At 33.3% G+C, this 20,533-nt stretch overlaps 3 protein-coding genes across 3 annotated transcripts; 1 reads left to right on the top strand and 2 right to left on the bottom strand.

Annotated features, from left to right (window-relative positions):
* The first annotated feature begins 259 nt into the window (after positions 1-259).
* LOC116003174 (peamaclein-like) lies at positions 260-1,689 on the top strand. The gene is made up of 2 exons (XM_031243337.1): positions 260-387; positions 1,420-1,689. The coding sequence occupies exons 1-2, from the start codon at positions 306-308 to the stop codon at positions 1,602-1,604; spliced, it is 267 nt and encodes an 88-aa protein (XP_031099197.1). The 5' UTR covers positions 260-305; the 3' UTR covers positions 1,605-1,689.
* Positions 1,690-2,217: 528 nt separating this feature from the next.
* On the bottom strand, positions 2,218-12,737 carry LOC116001590 (AP-4 complex subunit epsilon-like). The gene is made up of 11 exons (XM_031241475.1): positions 11,926-12,737; positions 11,506-11,691; positions 9,047-9,262; positions 8,849-8,959; positions 7,903-8,100; positions 7,661-7,792; positions 7,090-7,146; positions 6,738-6,854; positions 5,150-5,227; positions 4,823-4,966; positions 2,218-3,857 (listed from the first exon to the last, which is right to left on the bottom strand). Exons 1-11 carry the CDS (start codon positions 12,490-12,492, stop codon positions 2,844-2,846), a joined length of 2,820 nt encoding a protein of 939 aa, XP_031097335.1. The 5' UTR covers positions 12,493-12,737; the 3' UTR covers positions 2,218-2,843.
* Positions 12,738-15,850: 3,113 nt separating this feature from the next.
* LOC116001719 (protein MODIFYING WALL LIGNIN-1) lies at positions 15,851-20,120 on the bottom strand. Its single transcript, XM_031241636.1, has 3 exons — positions 19,656-20,120; positions 19,382-19,572; positions 15,851-16,257 (listed from the first exon to the last, which is right to left on the bottom strand). Exons 1-3 carry the CDS (start codon positions 19,761-19,763, stop codon positions 16,017-16,019), a joined length of 540 nt encoding a protein of 179 aa, XP_031097496.1. The 5' UTR covers positions 19,764-20,120; the 3' UTR covers positions 15,851-16,016.
* Between the last annotated feature and the right edge of the window lie 413 nt (positions 20,121-20,533).

Below are 20,533 nucleotides of genomic sequence, written 5' to 3'. Positions count from 1 at the left end.
ACCTGCATGCGTTCATATATTAGTATTCCAATTGGAAATAGAAAAGTAGTTTAACAAACACGTACCACTGCCAACTTTGTTAAATGTGCATGCATTGCAGGATACAGTCTGTATGATTCTTGAACTTTAGCTGCACCTAACAGATTCTACCTTCTCTTCTCTTTGTAATATTAATTTTATGATGAGACCTATCCTAAAATTGATCTATAAATACTTACCACTTCTCTCATGTTTTCATCACTTCAAAACATACTTCAGCTCTAGTTCTCATAGTATTTTTAATTTCTAGTAATTAAAGGGGAAATATGAGGAACTGGATTGCTACTTTTACTCTTTTTGCATTACTCCTCACCTCATCTTTCCTTGACAATGCAATGGCTGATTCAAGTAAGCTACTCTTACATCTTACACACACACACACACACACACATATATATATATATATCCCAACTTCATTTATATAGTTTTGTTTTCTTTAATTTGTGCATCAAGATTTTAATTAATAATTGTGCACTCAAGATTACCTCATGTATATATGTATGTATGAATGAATATATAACTCTCTTATTTTCATATATATATATATATATATATATATATATATAACTCCTTTATAATTAATGGATTTTTATGTCTCAACTAAAAGTCAAAGCTAACATCTTATATGGATTGATCTAATACCAAATTGGAGGATATGTTATGTCTTAACATATTAAAAGTCTAAATTGATAATTGGACTACATATTTACATTTTATAGATGATATGTTCAACACTTAGGTGAATCAATAAGCACACTAGCTATTTCCTTGTTTATATATTATTACTCTCCTTGTCTTATTTTACTTGTCATGTCTACTATTTATTGGTCAAACTAAGCTAATTCTTTCTTTTTTGCTCAATTTCTTTAGTATTTTTTTATTAATTTAAATTTAAATTTTTGTGTTTAATAGTTCTTTTAATATAGTTTCTAAATATATAAATTTTATATACTAATAACAAACTTAATATTATGAAAAATTGAATTAAAAATAACTTTTATATATATATATATATATATATTATATAAATGGGTTCCCGTGCAGTTGTGCGGTTATTTAGGTGCGTAGTTTTCCTTCTTAAGGTGCGTGGTTTGTGTGCTTAAAGTGTGTCAGTGTTGAAACGTAAGGTGCCCCATTTTAAAACTTTATATACGTGATTTGTGTTCTTAAGGTACTTTGTTTGTGTTTAAGGTACGTGATTTGTATACTAAAGGTGCACCATTTAAAAACTTTAGGTGCGTAATTCACTGATTTGTGTTTTTAAGGTATTTTGTTTGTGTGCTTAAAGTGCGTAATTTGTGTACTTAAGTGCGCTATTTTAATGTTTAAGGTGATTTATTTATAATTAAGAACGTTTATATATGGTGTGAAAATGGAAAGGTTTGTGCAAGTCGAAGTGTGAGGTGAGGTGCTCAAAAGCAGGGCTAAAGAAGCGTTGTCTGAAGTACTGTGGAATATGCTGTGAAGCCTGCAAATGCGTACCCTCAGGAACGTATGGGAACAAGTCAGAATGCAAATGCTACAGAGACAAACTCAACTCCAAGGGAAAACCCAAGTGCCCTTGAATTATATTATATTATTTCTACGCCATGCATGCTGTTTCATGTTATCCAAAATAACTAAATAAATAAATGTTGCCATCATTGTATTGAGTATTTGTGCATTTATATACAAATTTGTGTGCATTAATGAATGAGTCCACAATTTGAGTGCAAACAAAATCAACACGAGTTGCACACTTTTAAAACCTCGCACAATACGTAAGTGCGCACACAATAACACGGGTGTGCACATATGAACTCAAAGACAAGAACAACAGACAACGACTTGACATAAATAATGACATGCACACTAACAAGCACGGGTGTGCACATATGAACTCAAAGACAAGAACAACAGAACGACTTAACATGAATAATGACATGCACACTAACAAGTAACAAACACGGGTGTGCACATATGAACTCAAAGACAAAAACAACAGACGACGACTTGACATAAATGACGACATGCACACTAACAAATCAACAATGAACACCATGCCCGATTTAGTGCACACAACCAACATACTTAGATTAAATGTACACATTGAAATATAAATGCACACACAACCCTAGAATGCATACACATATCCCATCCTTCGGTGAGACGGTCTCACACAAGTGTGACCCATTAATAATCTTATAAAAGAGCTAACCATTTCGTGTGTAACAATTGTAACAATGATCACATGTAAAATATTTGGTAAAAATTTTTTTGATCTAAATACAGAATTCCTAGGATTTTTACTAAGCAATCAATACAGCTGCGTCTAAATCTAACCCAAAAAAGAAAAACAAACAAACAAACGATTCTCTCATGTTACAAATTGGTATGGTTTTGTTCCACAAACAGGTACAAGCAAGCCTCATGGGGAAACAGGGTCCGTGCACAACAGCCTCGAGAAGCAATAAAGAACTATGTAGAAACAGTTTTACCTTTTGATGAACATCATAACTCACCTGTCATACAAGCCGCTGGCCTATGAGATTTGGATAGTGCACCAAAACCCTACAGATAGAAACAAGCACAAGGAAAGACTACATTTCTGATACCCTTTTCTCAATTTCTGACTGTCCTATTTACCAAAAAATGTTACAAACAAATGCCAGGTTTTACCACCATCCAGGAAATCTGGCACTTTAATCCCAAGTATCTCCACAAATTCCTTTGCAACTTGTTGGTTTTTGCCGTATCATTGTGTGGCTATCTATAAAATAAGGTTCTCAATCAAACTATAATTTCTACATCCATCACGACATAGTCTAACCAAGCAGATCTTTGAACAAGATGGGATTCTCGGTTGACGGCATAACCCCCATTTGTCTCACAAGAGCATCCTTTTCTAAAGCATCTCTTTGATTTGGTCCTTTGCAAAACGGTGTTGGCTGTGGAATTGTACTTGCTCGGTGACCATTTCCATCAGACATGAGATTCGCATTGCCAGGACCAGATGAAAGGTTGTTCACAACACCACCAGAAACTGGAGCTGAAGGACCTTGGTTTAGGTCAACAAGACCTTCTAACTGTTTGAAAGGATCGACTAGTGGTGCACTATTACTAGGTAAGTTCCCCAAGTCAAGCAAGTCCGGAGGTGGCTCAGGAGCTGTTTTATCTGCACCAGTATCAGATGTTGCATTGTTGTCCATATGAAACTTTTCTGCTGCACGGTTATTTGCCTTCAGAGACTGATGACTGGAAGAACGGCTTCTTTCGGATGTTGATGTGCTCCCAAAGAGTGAAGCAGCAAATTTTTTCTTTTCTGGGTCAATCTCTATGTCCTTCCTTCTTGAATCATAAGATGACTCGCGTGCTTTTGAGTTCATGCTGCTCATGCCATCACTGTGTGTAGCTCCATTCTGAGTCTTAATAGCTTCAGAGTCTGAAGTGGAGGGTGTTACAGCGGAATAAGTGGGCATACCCCACTTTCTTTGAACACCATCAAGTCGAAGCTTGATTTCTGATGAACCAGAATCAGAAACAGATGCTTTTGAAGCAACAGCTTCATGGGCTTCGGGATGATGAGATGGTTCATGCACAGGAACGAATTCAGTTGAGAATGCTTGTGAAACTTGAGAAACCCTTGATGGCAGCAATGGTTTAGGAAGATCATAGGCTTTAAATTTAAGAGAACATGAAGGATTTCCATCACGTTCTTGATTCCTAAAATTTCCAAGGCTCATCCTTCCAGAGCGCTCACTTTCAGGGATATAAGGTTGAGCACCCTTTTCCAGTGACTCTTGAACATAACCATTGAGAAATGAAAGTTTTCTGTCAACCTGCATGAGATAATATCAGGTTCAGGTCTTCATCAAACACTGAAATTATTAACTTGAAATAGTCAAAGCCAAGAAAGGGCAACAACCAGAAGAGACATCAATATAGGGTTGTATTTTGTTTATAAAAATAACTATAAAATACAAGCCCTTGTACTTCTGTAAACAAATTCTTCAATGATTCATAAGTCAGTTCCTTTATTTTACTTCAAGTTCCCCACTATTTTGGTTGCTGATTTAATGTCAGAGGCCCAAACAGCTCAACTGATTAATTTAGGATAGCTATCAACATGACCGGAAATGGCATCAAATCATGGGGATTCCAACTTAATATGGAGAAAGAAAAACAAATAAGGGTTTATTTGGTTCAAAATCTAGTTAATGGATCATGGGCTTTCATAAAAAAGATTGAGATTGAGGATAAATATAAAATAAAAAATATGTCCACATAACTTCGAAATCTTATTTAAGGTGGAATACAGCATTCAATTTAGCATAGAAGCCGGCAAGAAGTTTGGAGTTCAACTTTGTGCACTCTTGTAGTCAAAATGTTTGTGTTTAGCCCATCAAAAAGTACAACCCACACATAAAGGGCTGTGCTCAAGACACAAGATAACAAATGTGTGTCCTCACTAATAACTTAGCCTTTTAATTGAAGTAGAACCCATATCCAATCAGGCCAACCCTTTATTTTTCTTCCGATTTTTGGCATTAGATAACAGAAAACTTGCCACCACCTAATACCAAAGTCGTTAAAATGAACCAAACATGGAATAGGGGTCAACTGTCAGTACAATCTCCCACTAAAATGACAAAAGTAAAATAGTTCTTGCAATAAACGTAATAATTATTTAAACTTATTAGACAAATATGACACTATCCAATCTACTTATCTACTTGTACCTTCTCTATGAATGGGCATATTAACTAAAAGGGGAGCAACCAAGTGTAAGTGTATAACCCATCACCTCAATATCTTCGCAATTTGCATCCACTGGCATTATGCTTTCAGCAGCATGAGCATCTAAACTGATGAGTCCCTGAAGTTCATACGCACGCTGCTGTAAATCTGCTGAGTTGGACGCTAGTAATTCTTCAACGAAAGATTGACACTGCAGCGAGAAAATATATCTATTAAACAGAAAACGATATTAATAGGTAGCAGCATGAATTGCCACTTCATCAGAACTATACGTGCTGAATGGCTTGGCATCAAACAGTATTTCATTTATACTTGATTTGAGACTGCAACCATTTTGCATGTCAAAAAACGTAATACAACAAAAATTACTTGCCTCGGGCAACATGCCAACTTTTCTCCCAGCTGCTATCTCAAAGGAATATATTTTTGTAAGCGCTGATACTGCATAGGCCTAAGGTAAGCAGAAAATAAAAACTTCAAAGGTAGTTTAATTGTTCAAAAGAATGGGGTTGTTTAGTAAGTGGAGAATTGGTCCAATTTTCATGAACAATAAGAAATTAGAGAATTAGAAAATTGAAAAATACAGAACTTGTTCATTAAACTCAATTCTCCAAATTTGTAAACTCTCTCCATTCTTCACTTTTCTTTTTCTTTTTCTTTTTTTTTTTTAATTCTTTTATTTTATTTTTTTGTAGACGTCATAAACACAATTCTCCAAATGAAGAAGTGGAAAACATGGATGAACAGTAGCATAAGGTCAAGAGATCAAATCCTACCAACAACATTAATAAATGTTTCAATGTATTTGCAATGAATTTAAAATTAAGAATCCTAAAACACAGAGAATGAGCCAGTGCATAAGTGCACATCTAAAGGAACCAACCAGGCATGGAAGGGTCACACTCTACCAAAAAAATTTCATTATCTGCTAATCAATTTAATATGGCATGTTTCAAAAGTTTTGCAATTACTGCTCATCAACCCCACATTCCCCCACCCATAGATTGAACTTATACCCTGATCCTATTCCAACTCTTTAGAGCTCCAGTCAGTTCACATTATCAAGGACAGCTCAAAAATAATTTCATGAGTTAAATTTAACAAATATTTATCTTAAATATGACCATATAGTAGGAGATAGGCATACAGAAATTTTGTTTCCAGTATGATGAAAACTAAGAGAAGTAGCATATCCTGTTCTCAGATTACTCACTATAATACTATCTGAAATGAATACAAATTATATTAATGTAAGGGAAAATGGAACTTTTCCCCCTGAATTATTCATGTATCCACATTAGCCCCCTCAATTATTCTAAAAGTGGCAGTTTTTAGAATAATTGAGGGGGCTAATGTTGATACATTAACAATTCAGGGGGGAAAAGTGCTATAAGTATATAATTCAGGGGGAAAAGAGTCATTTTCCCTTAATGTAATAAGAAATTAAATTATAACTTACTGTCAGTAATGGTTAAAACAACATTTTGAAATAGAATGATAAGGCATTTCCTTCGATTTTCACATTATATAAAGGAATTATTAGTCTATAATGTTCATTTCCCTTTAACTTGTTTTCCCAATCTTGGAAATCAGTCAATCCACATTTTCATTCACTCTGACTTTTCATTTTTATTTAGTATTGGGGCTTTTGGAAATGATCAGAGTAATGATAAATCATAATAGAGGTGAATAAAGTATAACTTGTTAAAAAAGAGTTGTGCATAAAGTACAGATTGGATCAAATTCTATAAATTACTCAGGCAGACCAAGTGTGGAAAGCCCCCACATATGAATGGAAAAACTAAGTACACAAGTGAAATAATCAAGTAACAATTTATGCTTTTAGCGAGTGCCAGTAAAATTAATAGCATGATGTCAAATGAAACATTGGTTCTATTACAAGTTCAAGACAAAAGAATAGGCAAAAGAGTTGTACACAGAATTGGAGAGAAATCACATACCTTGACTATGTCATCAGTTGAATGTGCCTCTGCCACATCACATATCTTTCCAGTTATATATGCAGCAGAATACTTCCCACCAGCAGTTCCATATTCACCCAAAACCCAACATATGACCTGCCAACCACAGGAAAGAAATCAAAAAGATTTAAATGAATTTATCAAAATTTTTATAAAAAAATTAAAACAAAAAATAAAATAAAATAAAACAAAACAAAAACAAAACGAAACAAAACAAAACAAAAAACAGATAACAAAACTTATATAATAAAGAATATTTTAAAAATTACTCCATAATGCTAAGAAGGATGGAATCTCTACTTAAAAATGCCTGAATTGTGAAAAAACCTACTTGAAGAAATGCAGAGGGAAGTTTTGGCTCTCCCATGATTTGCAAATATGACTCCACCTGCAAGAAGTCAAAATGTGTCTTTTGAGGTTAAACATAACAATGATAATAATTATCTAATGATGGCCTAGAGGTGGAAAACACAGAAACCTGAAATGGAAAATGCATTTTTGCTGTCAGGAAAACCACATGGAACATGCAATAGTTTCAACAAAATCATAAAACTTCGACCATTTAGTTATTTAGACATGTGGTGCAGTCAACAGAACATCATCTAAACGATAAAATAACCAATAAGGAAAAAAAAAAAAAAAAAACAAAAGAGAGAGAGAGAATGCTCCAGGTGGCTACAATATAGGACCAAAGTAACTAGAACCATAAGAAGAGACAATCAGCATTTACCTTCCCCTATTTAAAATTAGAAATTTACAAAGCAGTTATAAATGGATTATGGTCAAGAATGGGATTATCTACTTACAACTTTTCAGTTAATAAATAAAATAAAGAACAATACTCAAAATAGCAAGGATTCTGAAGGTGTTTTAATAGAAATTAACACTTAACAGACACATACAGCAGATGATCTCAGCTGAGTATCAGCAGTATTGTCATCTTCTCCAAATCCTTCAGCAATCAGTCGCATCAAGTTATGCACAGTCTTCATGTTCACCAAATCTCCAGCATTCTCAAACACTTTATTCATTGTCTGCAAATCAACATTTTAAAAATAGAGAGTAACCAGTTCAGTATCATAGAAGCGGTACATTATTCTGAAGAATATATAACATAAGTAGGAATTGTCATTGCTAAAATTACCAGTATGAACCATTGATTGCTTGGTGCAAATTGTTCTGCAAGTTCAACACATCTGGATGCTATCTCCGTTCTGTAATGGTAATCATTTATGTTTATCATGTACTCAATCATACGATCCACAATCACTTCAACATTTGATGACTTAGTCATTTTATAAAGCAGCTCAAAGGTCTTTCGCTTTAGGGTGTCATCTGGATCCTGCATTAGGCAGCAAGCCAAAAATCAACTTTAATTTAGATGAGTAAATCAAGACATCTAACCTAAATGAATGAAGAAATAGGGAGTTATTGCAAGTTTTCAGATAAACAGCTTCATTCCAGAAAGTTCCTTCAATGAATGAAGAAATATGGAGAGTTCATAATATTTTGACAAGTCATAAGCTGTTCCAAAGTAGCACCCAGGAGGCAGTCCAATTAGGTATTAATGTAAAAGTTCATAAATTATCATTACATCTCTCAACACAGCAAGTCTGCAGTGGGTGCAAATGAATAATATTACAAAACTATCTTGTCTTAGTGTTCAAGCCTCTAGCAAAACCACTCTTCCTCTTATGATGTTCTAACCAAACCTCAGTTCAAATTGGAATTTCCAAAGAGAACATGGTTCAGCTTTTTCCTTTAACTATGTTAAAGCACAGCAACTTTTCACAGTTCTGCAAACTCAATTTTGCAGTTCCAGCTCCACAAGTCTCGGCTAGATGACCATCACTAGTTTAGTCAAATAAAAACACTAGTTTATTTAACATCGGTAACGAAATAATCAAATTGACCAAAATATTAAAACATAAGCTAAAACTGCCAAAAGAATAAAATAGGGCAAATTTAACTGCATGATGATAGCATAAGGACTAAATTGATACTTTAGCTAACAATAAATAGGGAAAAGTTCTACAAAGAATTTGTCATATACTTTGAGCATTCAAGAGAAAGAAAAACAAAATTCTCACCTCTAAGCAATCAATTACAGCTAGTTGGTGTTGCTCAGCAATTTCTGGACTAATCTTTATCAATCTACCAAGTGCATCAATGCCCAAATACTTAAGGTTATGATTGTCAGTCTGTTAAAAATGTAAACTAAATATATTAAGTCAATTAGAAGAATACAACAGCTAACACATAGAATGCAAAAGGTTCAGAAGGCAAACCTTCAAAATTTTGGAAATTGCATCTGCAGCAGATTCTAATAGCTTGGGGCTAGGATGTATTGAAGAAACACAGCATATACACTCATACAGGATAGCACTTCCTATATTAGTTGTCAAATCACACTTTCTCATAACGTCACCCACAATAGTAAACATGTTTTCACTTGCCTTTTTATCACCACTTCCTAGTAGTGCCAGAATTTTTAACAATTTGATCTGAGCCAAATTCAGAAAGCAAAACACTCATTATCAGAAAATCGTAGAAAGTAATGACAAGAAGTCAACAGCACCAGAATATGAAAGCCTAATTTAAGAAAATATAAATACTCTTCACAAATATGAAGAAAAATGAATTAGTCTTTTGGGGAACATGGTTAAGCCCATTTTGGGTTTACTTTGTTTATGCTTTGAACAGAACCGTGGGAGGGATAATTTCACCTGGACCCTTGAGGCTTCATTACACACACACCTGGGACCCCTGTTGTTTTAAGTACACTTAAACCACTAGGCTTTATTTTTGCATGTCATTCAAGTGCAGAGCATTAAAAACTCAAAATGTTATTCCACTTTTGCATATTGTAGTCTTAATTAAGTCACTACATTTTTATAAATTATACCTTACTTTTAATAACTAAAAGGCTTATTGTATTTTTTAGGTTTATTGTCCATTGTTTTCTATTTCATGAAAATGAATGAAGTAGGCTTATTGTATTTTTTAGGTTTATTGTCCATGGAAAAGATCTCTTTTTTTTTTGTTAACAATACCATTTTCTAAACACATGCACATGGTTATTTTCAACTTTGAGGTTATTTTCAAAACAGTTCTCAAAAAATAAGAACAAAGAAACAACCAAAAGACACTTTGTACAAAAAAAAGTAAACAATCAAGCCCAAGATAAAACAGGAGTCAGTATCATGGAAGAAAAAAGTAGCTAGGAAGAGAAAAGGCCCATAGTGCAATTGTCCAGGCCTACAATTCCAAAGTATGCAAAATATATATGTAGCAATTTCAGACAACATGAGCAAAATGGAGATCAAACTTACGAAAACTGTTTACATTACATTAGACATTGAATTATTGACTAGTATCTATACGGTATATATAATTATGAACGAGTATTTCTTATTCCTCCTTGAGAGAAACAAATTATTACCCTAATGGCCCTCTATTCTTTTTGAATTTTTAAATTTTGCAATTGATATAATCCACACCACTTTCCTTGCATTTCAATCACCTCCCAGGCTCCCACCACTCCCTCCCTCTATTTCTTTTCCTCTTTTCAATAAATTCATACTGCATGTGTAGGATGTTACAAGACTGTTTCTTTTCCTCTTAAATTGCAGACAACCAACAAATGGGACAGAGAAATCTGTCAATTCAAAAGATTTAAGCCCAAGCCAGAAGTGGATTGTCATGGCATTAGCTTTTCTGTGCTTGGAAAAAATTACTTACTCCAATAGATGGGAAATCATAAAAACATGTCACTGTTTTGCATTAAGTAAATTTAAGTTTCCTTTCCTGAATTTTCCTGGATTATTTAGACTGTCTTCAGAATGCTTGAGTTTCAAGATTCAATTTTAGACTAATTTGATTTCTTGGAAATTTCATTTCTTGCATAACCGTAATGATAGAAAAATATTTGATCTTGTGAATTTGTTTGTTGCTCTCTTCTATATGTTTCTCAATAGAAGGATTTGTGACTTGGATTGGACATTTTCCTTCTAAATCTTTTTTCTTTCCTAATTCATACAGAAAATGTTTCAGACTTCTCTAAATGGAAAAGTTAGGGGATTTAGGAAGCAAAATCAAGGAAAATTTATGTAGAGAGCTGCCACCTATGCATTTATTTAGTACACTTCGATAGGCATAAATTTAAGAATTTTTAATGAGTGACGCATACCTAAGTACTAAGTAGCTAGTATGGAAGCAAGGGATTTATATCAAATATGTAGTTTCACAGATCTGCAAAAATCTTAGGATTCATTGTTGAAATGAAGATCTGTTCTTGTCCATTTTAAGGAATTTTTTAATCAATAATTTCCCTCCCTCTTATCAGTAAATCATAGTTTTATAATGATAATAAATATAACAGATGAACGCTCTTTTAATATGTTATATGTATAAATAAATATATAGATATGTGCAGGTGCATAAAAACATTTACAGATATAGCTTGACAATACTATACATAATATGGACACATACAAATGCATGCAACTGCTCATATTCCACATTTAATCCTGTATTGAATAAACTTGGTCATTTTGCACATTTTGTCAACTAAAAGCTAAGTCCAACTAAAGTGTGAAAGCAGCAAATCCAGAAAACAGGAGACTGTAAAACAGTGCTATGAGGTACAGTCAATACATGAGTTCTAACAGTTTGCAACTCATGGACACAAGATAAAATAGATAATGGCCACTATCTATCACTAACTACAGACTTCAATAAGACATACCTGAATGAATGGAGCAGGCATATTATGATAATCGTAGCTCTTTGGCAATCTGCGCTCTGCTACTTGCTTAAGAATGTTTACTAAACTGACCACTAAATCTTTATAGGAGTTAATGTCAGATTTAATAAGATCAAAAAGTGGACAAAGTGCAGCAGCCATAACTCCAGGATCATTATCATGGAGCCTCTGGAACAAAAATATTCAGTTAAGTGTTAAACCTAGCTTCAGCAACATTGTATAAACATAAAATGCATTGTTTTTGACTCATTTAAAGTTGCTATAGAACATTGTTGTTGGAGCAAATAAAGTTTACTTGATATTCCAATTACCAGAAATATTCAGTTAAGCATGTTGCTGTCTCCGAACCATTCCAATTACCAGAAATATAAATATTATTGGAGAATAAAAAAAACTAAGCACCTTCCGGAAATTGGAGATAAGGTGGTGGATAGAGGACGGAGACTTTTGGTAAAACCGATGAAGCGCCATTACAGCTTTTTTCCTAACAGCCTCCTTGGTGTGCCCCAGCAGCTCCACCACTTGAGGCAACACAGCGGGGATTGTGTCCTCATTAATCAACTTACAAACAGCATTCAATGCGGAGCAAACGACCAAGTAATTGTCCGACTTCAAGTCCTTCTGGATCGTGTTTACAATCAGGATAATCAAATCATGGTCCTCGTTCAGAAACAAGGTCACGGCAAGGTAACCAGTTTTCTTGAACAGCAAATTATCATCGTGCGTCATCTTAACGGCGTGAATGTAGCCGAACGAAGCGTCGTGGCCCAGCATCTCCACATACACAAGCCGCATTATGAATTCCTTCATCTTCCGCTTCGGGATATCAGGCTCTATGATGCGGCGCTTGAGAGTCTCGATCTCATTGCAAACAATGCGATCTTCTTCCGCCTTGGATCTGGCTTCGCCGATGGACTTGATCAGGTCCAAGAACTCCTTCGACTGCCCGAACCCGCCTTGGGAGCCCATTGCGAGCTCCAGTCCGATTGTCTTCAACTTCTCCAGTTTTTTTTTTTTTTTTGTTAATTTTCAGAACGAACAATGGCAACTTTTATTCGGTAGAAATTATGAGATTTTACGTTCCTCAATTCAGATCGAGCATTGAAACCGATAATAATTTTAGGTTCGAAGATTGGGGAATTTCTGGTGATATCTCTAATGCGAACTCTGTTGTAGATCGATGCCCGGGAAAGTGACACGTGATTATGAGCTCATGTATCCCCTGTAGGCAAACAACTGAAGCAACACTTCAAATTCAATAATGGATAAAACGGAGGTGTACTTCAAACTTCAAAGAGTTATTTTCATTTTGATTAATGTGATTTTTAGCCCATAAATTTTAATTTGGACACATTTATTCTTTTACTTTTGATTTTACTCTACATTGAGATCAAAATATTTTAATATTCTAACATATGAAAGGATCGAATTTGGAAAGATATTCCAAACATTTTGAAATAAATTCTACTATATCTATTCTTAAATTTTATTCCCTCACTTTTATTACATAGCAATCAAGGATAGGATATTTTCATTATGTGAGTCCTAGAGAAAATGTATGCATCCAAGGATTTGTGAGAGGACGTAGAAGTTGGAAGTAAGAAGTGAGAGTTCATGTAGTATTTTCATTTGAAATAATACGGCGTTTGGTTGGGATGAGAGAATTAGGGGAGAAATGAATTGTAATTTCGTGAGAAAAGGATAATGTTGGAATAAAGTTGTATTCAAATTGCATTGTATAATTATTAGGAGTAAGAAGAGAAGAAGTGATATAAAGACTTAAAATGTCATATGTAATAATAATAATAATAATAATAATAATAATAATAATAATAATACTCCATCGATTCAAATTGGGTGTAACATTTGTTTTTTGCCGCTTTTTAAGGAAGTAAAGTAAATGATATGTATTTTTCAATTTTATGCCCTCACTTTTCTCATTTTTGAAAATAAAAGCAAAACTAATAAGGGTAAATTAGAAAAAGTAGAATGATGACATTCAATTTTGGATAGAGGACAACATTTTGGAATAAATTAAAAAGGAAAGTAAGACATGTAAAATGGAACATAGGGAGTAATAATCAAGGGTAAATGTGTTAATTTCTTCTTCTTCTTTTCTTCTTTTCCTTCCATTGCTGAATTCCATGGAATTGTAATTCTCTGCAACAAAAAAATGTAGTTAGATTACTGAATTTCATTTCAAAAGAATTCAAATTCATGTCAACCAACACCCAGTAAATGTGCAATGATTTCCAACTTGAAAGACTAAATATAATTCTCAACTATGGTGCTAGCTATTTTCTAATTTAGTCATTAACTCAACTAATAGTTTAACATAAATTTTCTCCTATCATCCGCATGCGGAGCTAGCTTTTCCATCATGGCAAGTGTCGAAGCTAACAATCAAACACTTGTTCAGATCCAATTGACTCCCTCCGGTTTGGTAAATATTCTTAAGGATGACATCACTCCGTAGACCATTAGTGGATCTTTCAACATTATCTTAACTATGGCAGTGTTTAGCAATTAGCTATAATTGATTGAGTTAATCGATAACTGGTTGTGTTAAATGTTTTTACCAGCAAGAATATTAGTGATTCATAAAGAGGTGCTTGGTAAATTAGTTATTTACAATTAATTGATTACGTGTAAAACGACTTATTAAGACAGCTCTAACAATGGTTAGTAAATTAAAAGTGTGTCAAATCTATTTACGATTGTCCATTTGGTAAAAATGAAACTAACCTATGCTCTTATTCATAGGCATATGCATAACCCGACCCACCCGGAATAATCGCCTAGTCCAAACTCCGAAATAAAGCGAATCGACCCGATCTGTATCCAAATCTCAATAACCAAACCAATACACTAAACAACATCGGTTATGGGAGTTCAAGTGGGGTAGGATATTTTCATATCCGACCCACCCGAATATCCAAACTTTATTAGGGTTGGTGTAGGTATGTTACTAAACGGCGTCGTTTTACCTGTGTGTGTGTATGTTTTTAGATTCAGACCTCATCTCATTTTCTCATTTCCATTTGTGCGCAGTCATAGCTAGGGTTCTGATTCTCTCTAGTTCTCTAAGTTCTCTCTCGTCTCTTCTTCAATTTTCCTCCAATTCTCTCCAATCTCCTTTTTTCTAATTATCTATAGTCTTAGTCTATAAGACTGTAACTTTGTATACTCTAAACTCTCCGTCTCGTAGAGTCGTTGTTGACTTATTGTTGCCGTGGTGGAAGCCTCTGCCTCGCAAAGTCGCCGATGGAAGCTAATCGTTGAGGTGGAAGTGTTGTTGATATTTGAAGAGCTAGTTCTCAGAGGGAAACTATAGTTATATCAGAATGAAATTGTAGTTATATCGAAATGAATAACAGTTTCACATATTTGAGTGTATAATGTTGAATGAAACTGTAGTTATATCGAAATGAAATTGTAGTTGTGTTGAAAAATGAAACTGCAGTGTATATAAAATAATGAAACTGAATTGAATATGTTTCACAAATAGAGCTACTTTACTCATAACGGCATGGACAGTGCGGACTGGTGTCGTTACTTTTCATTAAAAAAACGACACCGTTTTGGACCATGATCCATGGTATAATTTGCGCATGAAAAGGGTTTTTGCTTAGCTTGCATAGTATTAATAAGTTTGGCTCTAGTAAAAATACATTTGATGCATTTTAAAGTGTTGTGTAATATTTTATCCCAAGAAGCATCTTAGAATGCCCTATTACACCTAATGCATGTAGTGTTGGAAAAAATTATTAGCATAAAATGAAATTTTAAGTGATTATTTTGTATACAAATATATGTGGGATTCAGTTTTGATTTGGGCTGGATCAAAGTGGATTCAGATTCTTGATAGTGAGATGAAGAAATCGATAAATTGTATGCTCAAACTGAATAATGAATGAATGAAAAATTGATTCTCAAAGTAGACTTATTTGAGTTAAAAAATAAAGATGGAAAAGCTTGGAAAAAGCTTTTGGTCCCATATTGAAAAGGGAAGAGGGTTTACACTATATATATACAAGACACGTTTAGAAGAAGATTGAATTGTATAGTTTAGATATTCCCTCTTGCATGCAAGGGGTGCAAATCAAATTGCAAAATGAGCTTTAATATTTAATTTTTAAAATTAATGTTGTCTGTAACATATTCCAGACAACATATTCCTTTCGTTTCTTGTGATCGTATTTTTCGGAAATACATTGGATAGAAATGACATTTGTTATAATTGTCTTTAAGTAGAAAAATAACGCATTAGGTATGCTTCGCTATTCAGACAATATTCGCTTCTAAATTTAAGGGGAAAAAACACATATTTCAATTCATTATTTGAAATTGAGCCAAAATATTGGGTAACATTTCAATGTATCTATACCTTGTTCAAACAATTTGAGGGGGAATTGTATATTAGGGAAAAACCTATGTATATTTGTACCATGTATTCCTCGTCAAGATTATATGTATGTATGTGTTGTATTATTTTATTTTGATCCATGGGCATGGACCTTTGTAGTTTGCTCAACCAACTGCCTCTTTTGTGTTGTAATGAGGGCAGAAGCAAGAGTAGAGGCCACAGTAATGATGATCAAAATTGCAGAGGCACTAAAAACTCCATTCTTCACCATATAGCACTCTCCATCTAACCACCCTTCACCTAAGGGCTGACTTTTGTTCATGCTTGTGGCTGTACCCATTAAAATAGCTGCAACTCCAAAGCTCACCCTATCATTCATCAACACAACATGTTTGGATTACACTTTACAATGGTGTCTGTAATCACTGGACTATCTTGCTCTATATAGGAGTTAACACCCGATTTGGTCCCTGGACTAATAGAATTTCACTACTTTGGTACTCAACTTCCAAACTTGCTCAATTATATCCTCAACTATTCAATTTTTATCTAAAATAGTCCTTTGTCCAAACCAAAATAGTCCTGAATTAAGACCATTTTGGTTAACAATCGCATAGTTGGAGATGAAATTAAGCATGTTTGAAAGTCGAGAACCAAAGTGATGAAATTCTAATAGTCAAGGGACCAAATCGGGTATTAACTCATAAAGCTAATTATTTAATGTAATTTGAATGAGTTTTTTTTTTCTCTCTTTTGGTCAGTTGAGTATTGTAAACCTCCTATATTTAGTCATTAACTACCATTTGTTTTTTTTTTACATTTGGTGTATGTTTATAAAATTCATTTCACATTTGATCCTTTTGATCAGTTTCCCAGCTAACTTTGCCGAAACCTTCCACATGACAACATTCATGTGAGTTAGTTGAATTTAAGTAACATGTAGACAACAGGGCTAGCGTTGATGAAAATTAGACAAGATTGACAAAAAATTCATTGGCGAAATGACCTAATGTAGCAAATATTTAATAGTTATGAACTAAATATAGAAAAATTGATAATGAAAATGACCAAATATAAGAAATATACGAAACTCGGGGACCAACATTCTATTTTGAAATAAAGAATATCAATTACTACATTTCAATACACTTCTCTACTAAAATCACTATTTAAAATAATTTACTATGTGGCAATACCGTCTAATTTTATTTTTTTTACATTTAATTATTATGTGTTTTTTATGCATACTCGAAATGAAGTCAATCCATTCATGACAACTAAACAATATTAGAAAATAATTTCTTTCTTAAAACTCATAAACGTGTGACATGGCAATTGTTATATTTAAAAGTGACTATTCAATATTACTCCGTAGTTGTTTGTTTTTTTTTTAGTACTACTGACTCTATTACAATGTAGTAAAAATACTCTGAAAAATGAGTTATTTTTCAAAAAACATTTTCATTTGTAATGTTTTTTACATTACAGAAACCTGTCTTAGTGTCTTTGGTTCATTTTTGAAAAATTAGCAAAAAAAAAATGGTCAAATACCCTAAATTTTATCCGGTCAACTCTGAAGACAAAATCGGCGACCGGCCAGTCGCCTTTTACCAGAGATGGAAGGTGACAAATCATTCACCTTCTCTGATGAAAGGTGACCAGCTGGTCGCTAAGGAGATAGGTCGGGGAAGATGGACGAAAAGAATGTCCGAAAGACAAAGAGAAGACGCATGGAAAATGACTTCGATTCAAAAAATGAAAAGTTATTGTTCAAAAAAACAAAATAATCTTTTCCATAACTTTAATTTTTCAAGCCTTGTCAAATTGTCAAGATTAAAATTCAAAAAATAATTTTTAAAAATCATTTTCTGAATGATTTGCCACTTGTCTAGTTGTCCTTAATAAATTAAAGTAAATTAATTAAGTGTCCACGACTTTCATGAATTATTATGCTTACCTAGTAGGCTAGTAATAAAAGATTGTAAATCATATACGGAGAGAGACACAGTACACAAACACACAACAGCTGTCCACGTGCCTATGTTAGATTTAATTCAACTTTGTCATTAAAAAGGTTTATAGAGTAATAATTTTTAATAAAAATTAAGAATGCGTCTAAAAATATAATATTGAAATGAAATTGTAGGACAAAGTGACAAATACGACTGAGCTATCATAATAATTATTTATGTACAAATTCACTGCTACCCACTTCTTAACCATTGGTTTATTTAGGAGCCAATACGTGCACCCTCTTTGAAATGGTCAAATACTATTTTTATAGAAAAAGGGTTTCGTTTTTTAATAATTCATTTTGTAACCCAACATTTTTTTTTAGATAGCACCCAATTTTTGTTTTTACTTTAATTAAATTTGTTGTGTTTATTAATTTTTTAAAAAATATTTATTTTAAGGAAAGGAAAATGAAATATATGTTTTTTCTATTATTTTTGGTGATGAGAGCAAACCCGCAAGAAAGGTAAACTGTATTAAGAAAATTTTGTGCAACAGACTCGACTAAGGATGAAAAAAATTGATTAATTACTTACAAAGTTATTTTTTAGCCAACAACAGCCTACAACGAATTTTTCTTACAAAACTAAGGATGAAAAAAATTAATTCATAAATAATTGAGAAATAAAAATAGGTGATCTTTATACTTGAGAGATGAAAGTGTTATTTTTCACTAATTCATAAATAAAAATTCAAAAGAATGTCCTTTTCTATTTTAAAATAAAGAATTTAAAGTGAAAACATCAAAATAAAAAATATAAATGACACAAACCCAAAACTCTATAGTTGATAAATAATAAATTATAATAATTCATAAGTTTGAACTAAGATGTAGTGATTTTTTGTGAAAATACAAGTGGAAATGCCATGCTACTATCGATAAGCTTCACATGAAAATTTAAAAAAAAAAATTGAAGAATAAAATTTAAAAATTTTAAGTATGCAATCTTTTATTATTATTATTTTTATTATTATTATTATTATTATTATTTTTTTTTTTAGTTCAGGATTTTCAATATGACTAATTCCCTTACTAAATTAACTAAAGGGAAAATTGTAATTTATGTCCCTTCATAATATGTCAATTATCAATGTCACCCCTGAATTATTAGTGGTGTAAATATTGTCCCTCAATTTTTAAAAACGGTACATATATTGCTCCTCTCGTAGTGTAAATATTGCCCCTCTTTCGTTACGGGAGGGACAATATATGTACTGTTTTTGAAAATTGAGGGGCAACATTTATACCACTAATAATTCAGGGGTGACATTGATAATTGACATATTATAGATGGACAAAAATTACAATTTTTCCTTAACTAAAGGTTTAAGGCTATACCGCAAAGTCAAACTATTAAATTTTGATTAAGGATGGATGAGTCTCTATCACTCAACTATATCCCACATTTTTTAATATTGCAATCTAGAAACACATCCTAGGATAGGAAAGGAAAGGAAAGCAAGGGGCAGGTGACCTACCATGACAGCACCACGCAGAAGATTACGAATTTTGACTTGCGCCGCTTGTCCAACAAAAACGTCCGGCCGATGACCAGCAAGTTTCCGGCGACCTGAGCGCCGCTAAAACAGACCAAAGCCGCAATTCCCAATCCAAAAGCCGCGCTCCGTGGCAAGTAACAAAACTCGCCGTCTAGCCGGAGATCCTCCTTCTGCAAAATTTTAATCGCCGGAAAATCAAGAACCGCCCGCCAATACAAAATTCCGCCTCCCCAGATTAAAAAAAACTACGAACCTTTGACTTCTTGAATTCAGCGGCGATGCAGAGAGCGAAGGAGACGACGCCAAGGGCGACGATTACGGACACAATCAGAGGCAATATGTACCCGTGCTGTTTTTCCATAACATTAATAATTAATTTACATATATATATACATATATATATAAAGATTGGGTGAAGGGTTTCAGAAAGACATGAAGAAGAAGAAATTAAAGCGGTGGATCTGGCTATGGAGAAGGGCTGCTTCTCTGGTTTCTTGTGGTGGGAGGTTTGGATTGGGAAGCTTTTTCTGCTCTCATTGCTTGGAAAAGGAGAAGAATTATTCTTATTTCTTAAGAAGGGAGTTAGAAAATTGAATCTTCTTGTCTTTAGGATTCATGTATTTGTGAGTTGAGTTGAGATCAATGGTCAACTCTTTCACTGCTTCATTTTAGTTGGTAGATTCAAACAAGTGGGTTTAAAAAAAAAAAAATTACTCGCACAAATTAAAGAATAAAGATTTGGGTTTGCGGTTAGGAATAAAGTTTTGATTTGGACAAGGACAAAACATTGGGAGGAAGATGGATTATTACTTTATTTAGTTAGTTCTCTTTTGAACTACTCCGATTTGGTTAGTTATCAAGCTTGAGTTGGATTCTATTATCATAATTAATGTTAGTATAAATTAGTATATGAATTATTATTCTGAGACATTATTTTTTAGGTGTGTCTATTAATGATTTAAATTATGCCAGAGTAGATTCCAATAATCTTACCTACTCAAAATGATTAATGAGCAATTAAGAATTTATGCTGTGTTTGAAAATCTAAAAAATGATTTCTAAAAATTATTTTTTTAGTTATTTAGCACAGTTGTAAAAATCTCTCACCTAGACTCTAAGCGCCCTTAAATT

The sequence above is a fragment of the Ipomoea triloba genome, chromosome 13 (genome assembly GCF_003576645.1).
Source record: "Ipomoea triloba cultivar NCNSP0323 chromosome 13, ASM357664v1".
Taxonomy (NCBI): domain Eukaryota; kingdom Viridiplantae; phylum Streptophyta; class Magnoliopsida; order Solanales; family Convolvulaceae; genus Ipomoea; species Ipomoea triloba.
This window is presented reverse-complemented; position numbering and strand designations above follow the sequence as displayed.

Excerpts from the sequence above, each read along its gene's own strand:
- LOC116001719 (XM_031241636.1), bottom strand. The coding sequence starts at position 19,763 with ATGGAAAAACAGCACGGGTACATATTGCCTCTGATTGTGTCCGTAATC. Across the intron at positions 19,573-19,655 it reads CTGAATTCAAGAAGTCAAAG|AAGGAGGATCTCCGGCTAGA; the intron begins GTTCGTAGTTTT and ends AAAATTTTGCAG. Across the intron at positions 16,258-19,381 it reads TTCTGCGTGGTGCTGTCATG|GGTGAGCTTTGGAGTTGCAG; the intron begins GTAGGTCACCTG and ends GATGAATGATAG.
- LOC116001590 (XM_031241475.1), bottom strand. The coding sequence starts at position 12,492 with ATGGGCTCCCAAGGCGGGTTCGGGCAGTCGAAGGAGTTCTTGGACCTG. Across the intron at positions 6,855-7,089 it reads TTCCCTCTGCATTTCTTCAA|GTCATATGTTGGGTTTTGGG; the intron begins GTAGGTTTTTTC and ends TGTGGTTGGCAG. Across the intron at positions 4,967-5,149 it reads AAGTTGGCATGTTGCCCGAG|TGTCAATCTTTCGTTGAAGA; the intron begins GCAAGTAATTTT and ends TTCTCGCTGCAG.
- LOC116003174 (XM_031243337.1), top strand. The coding sequence starts at position 306 with ATGAGGAACTGGATTGCTACTTTTACTCTTTTTGCATTACTCCTCACC. Across the intron at positions 388-1,419 it reads CAATGCAATGGCTGATTCAA|GTTTGTGCAAGTCGAAGTGT; the intron begins GTAAGCTACTCT and ends GAAAATGGAAAG.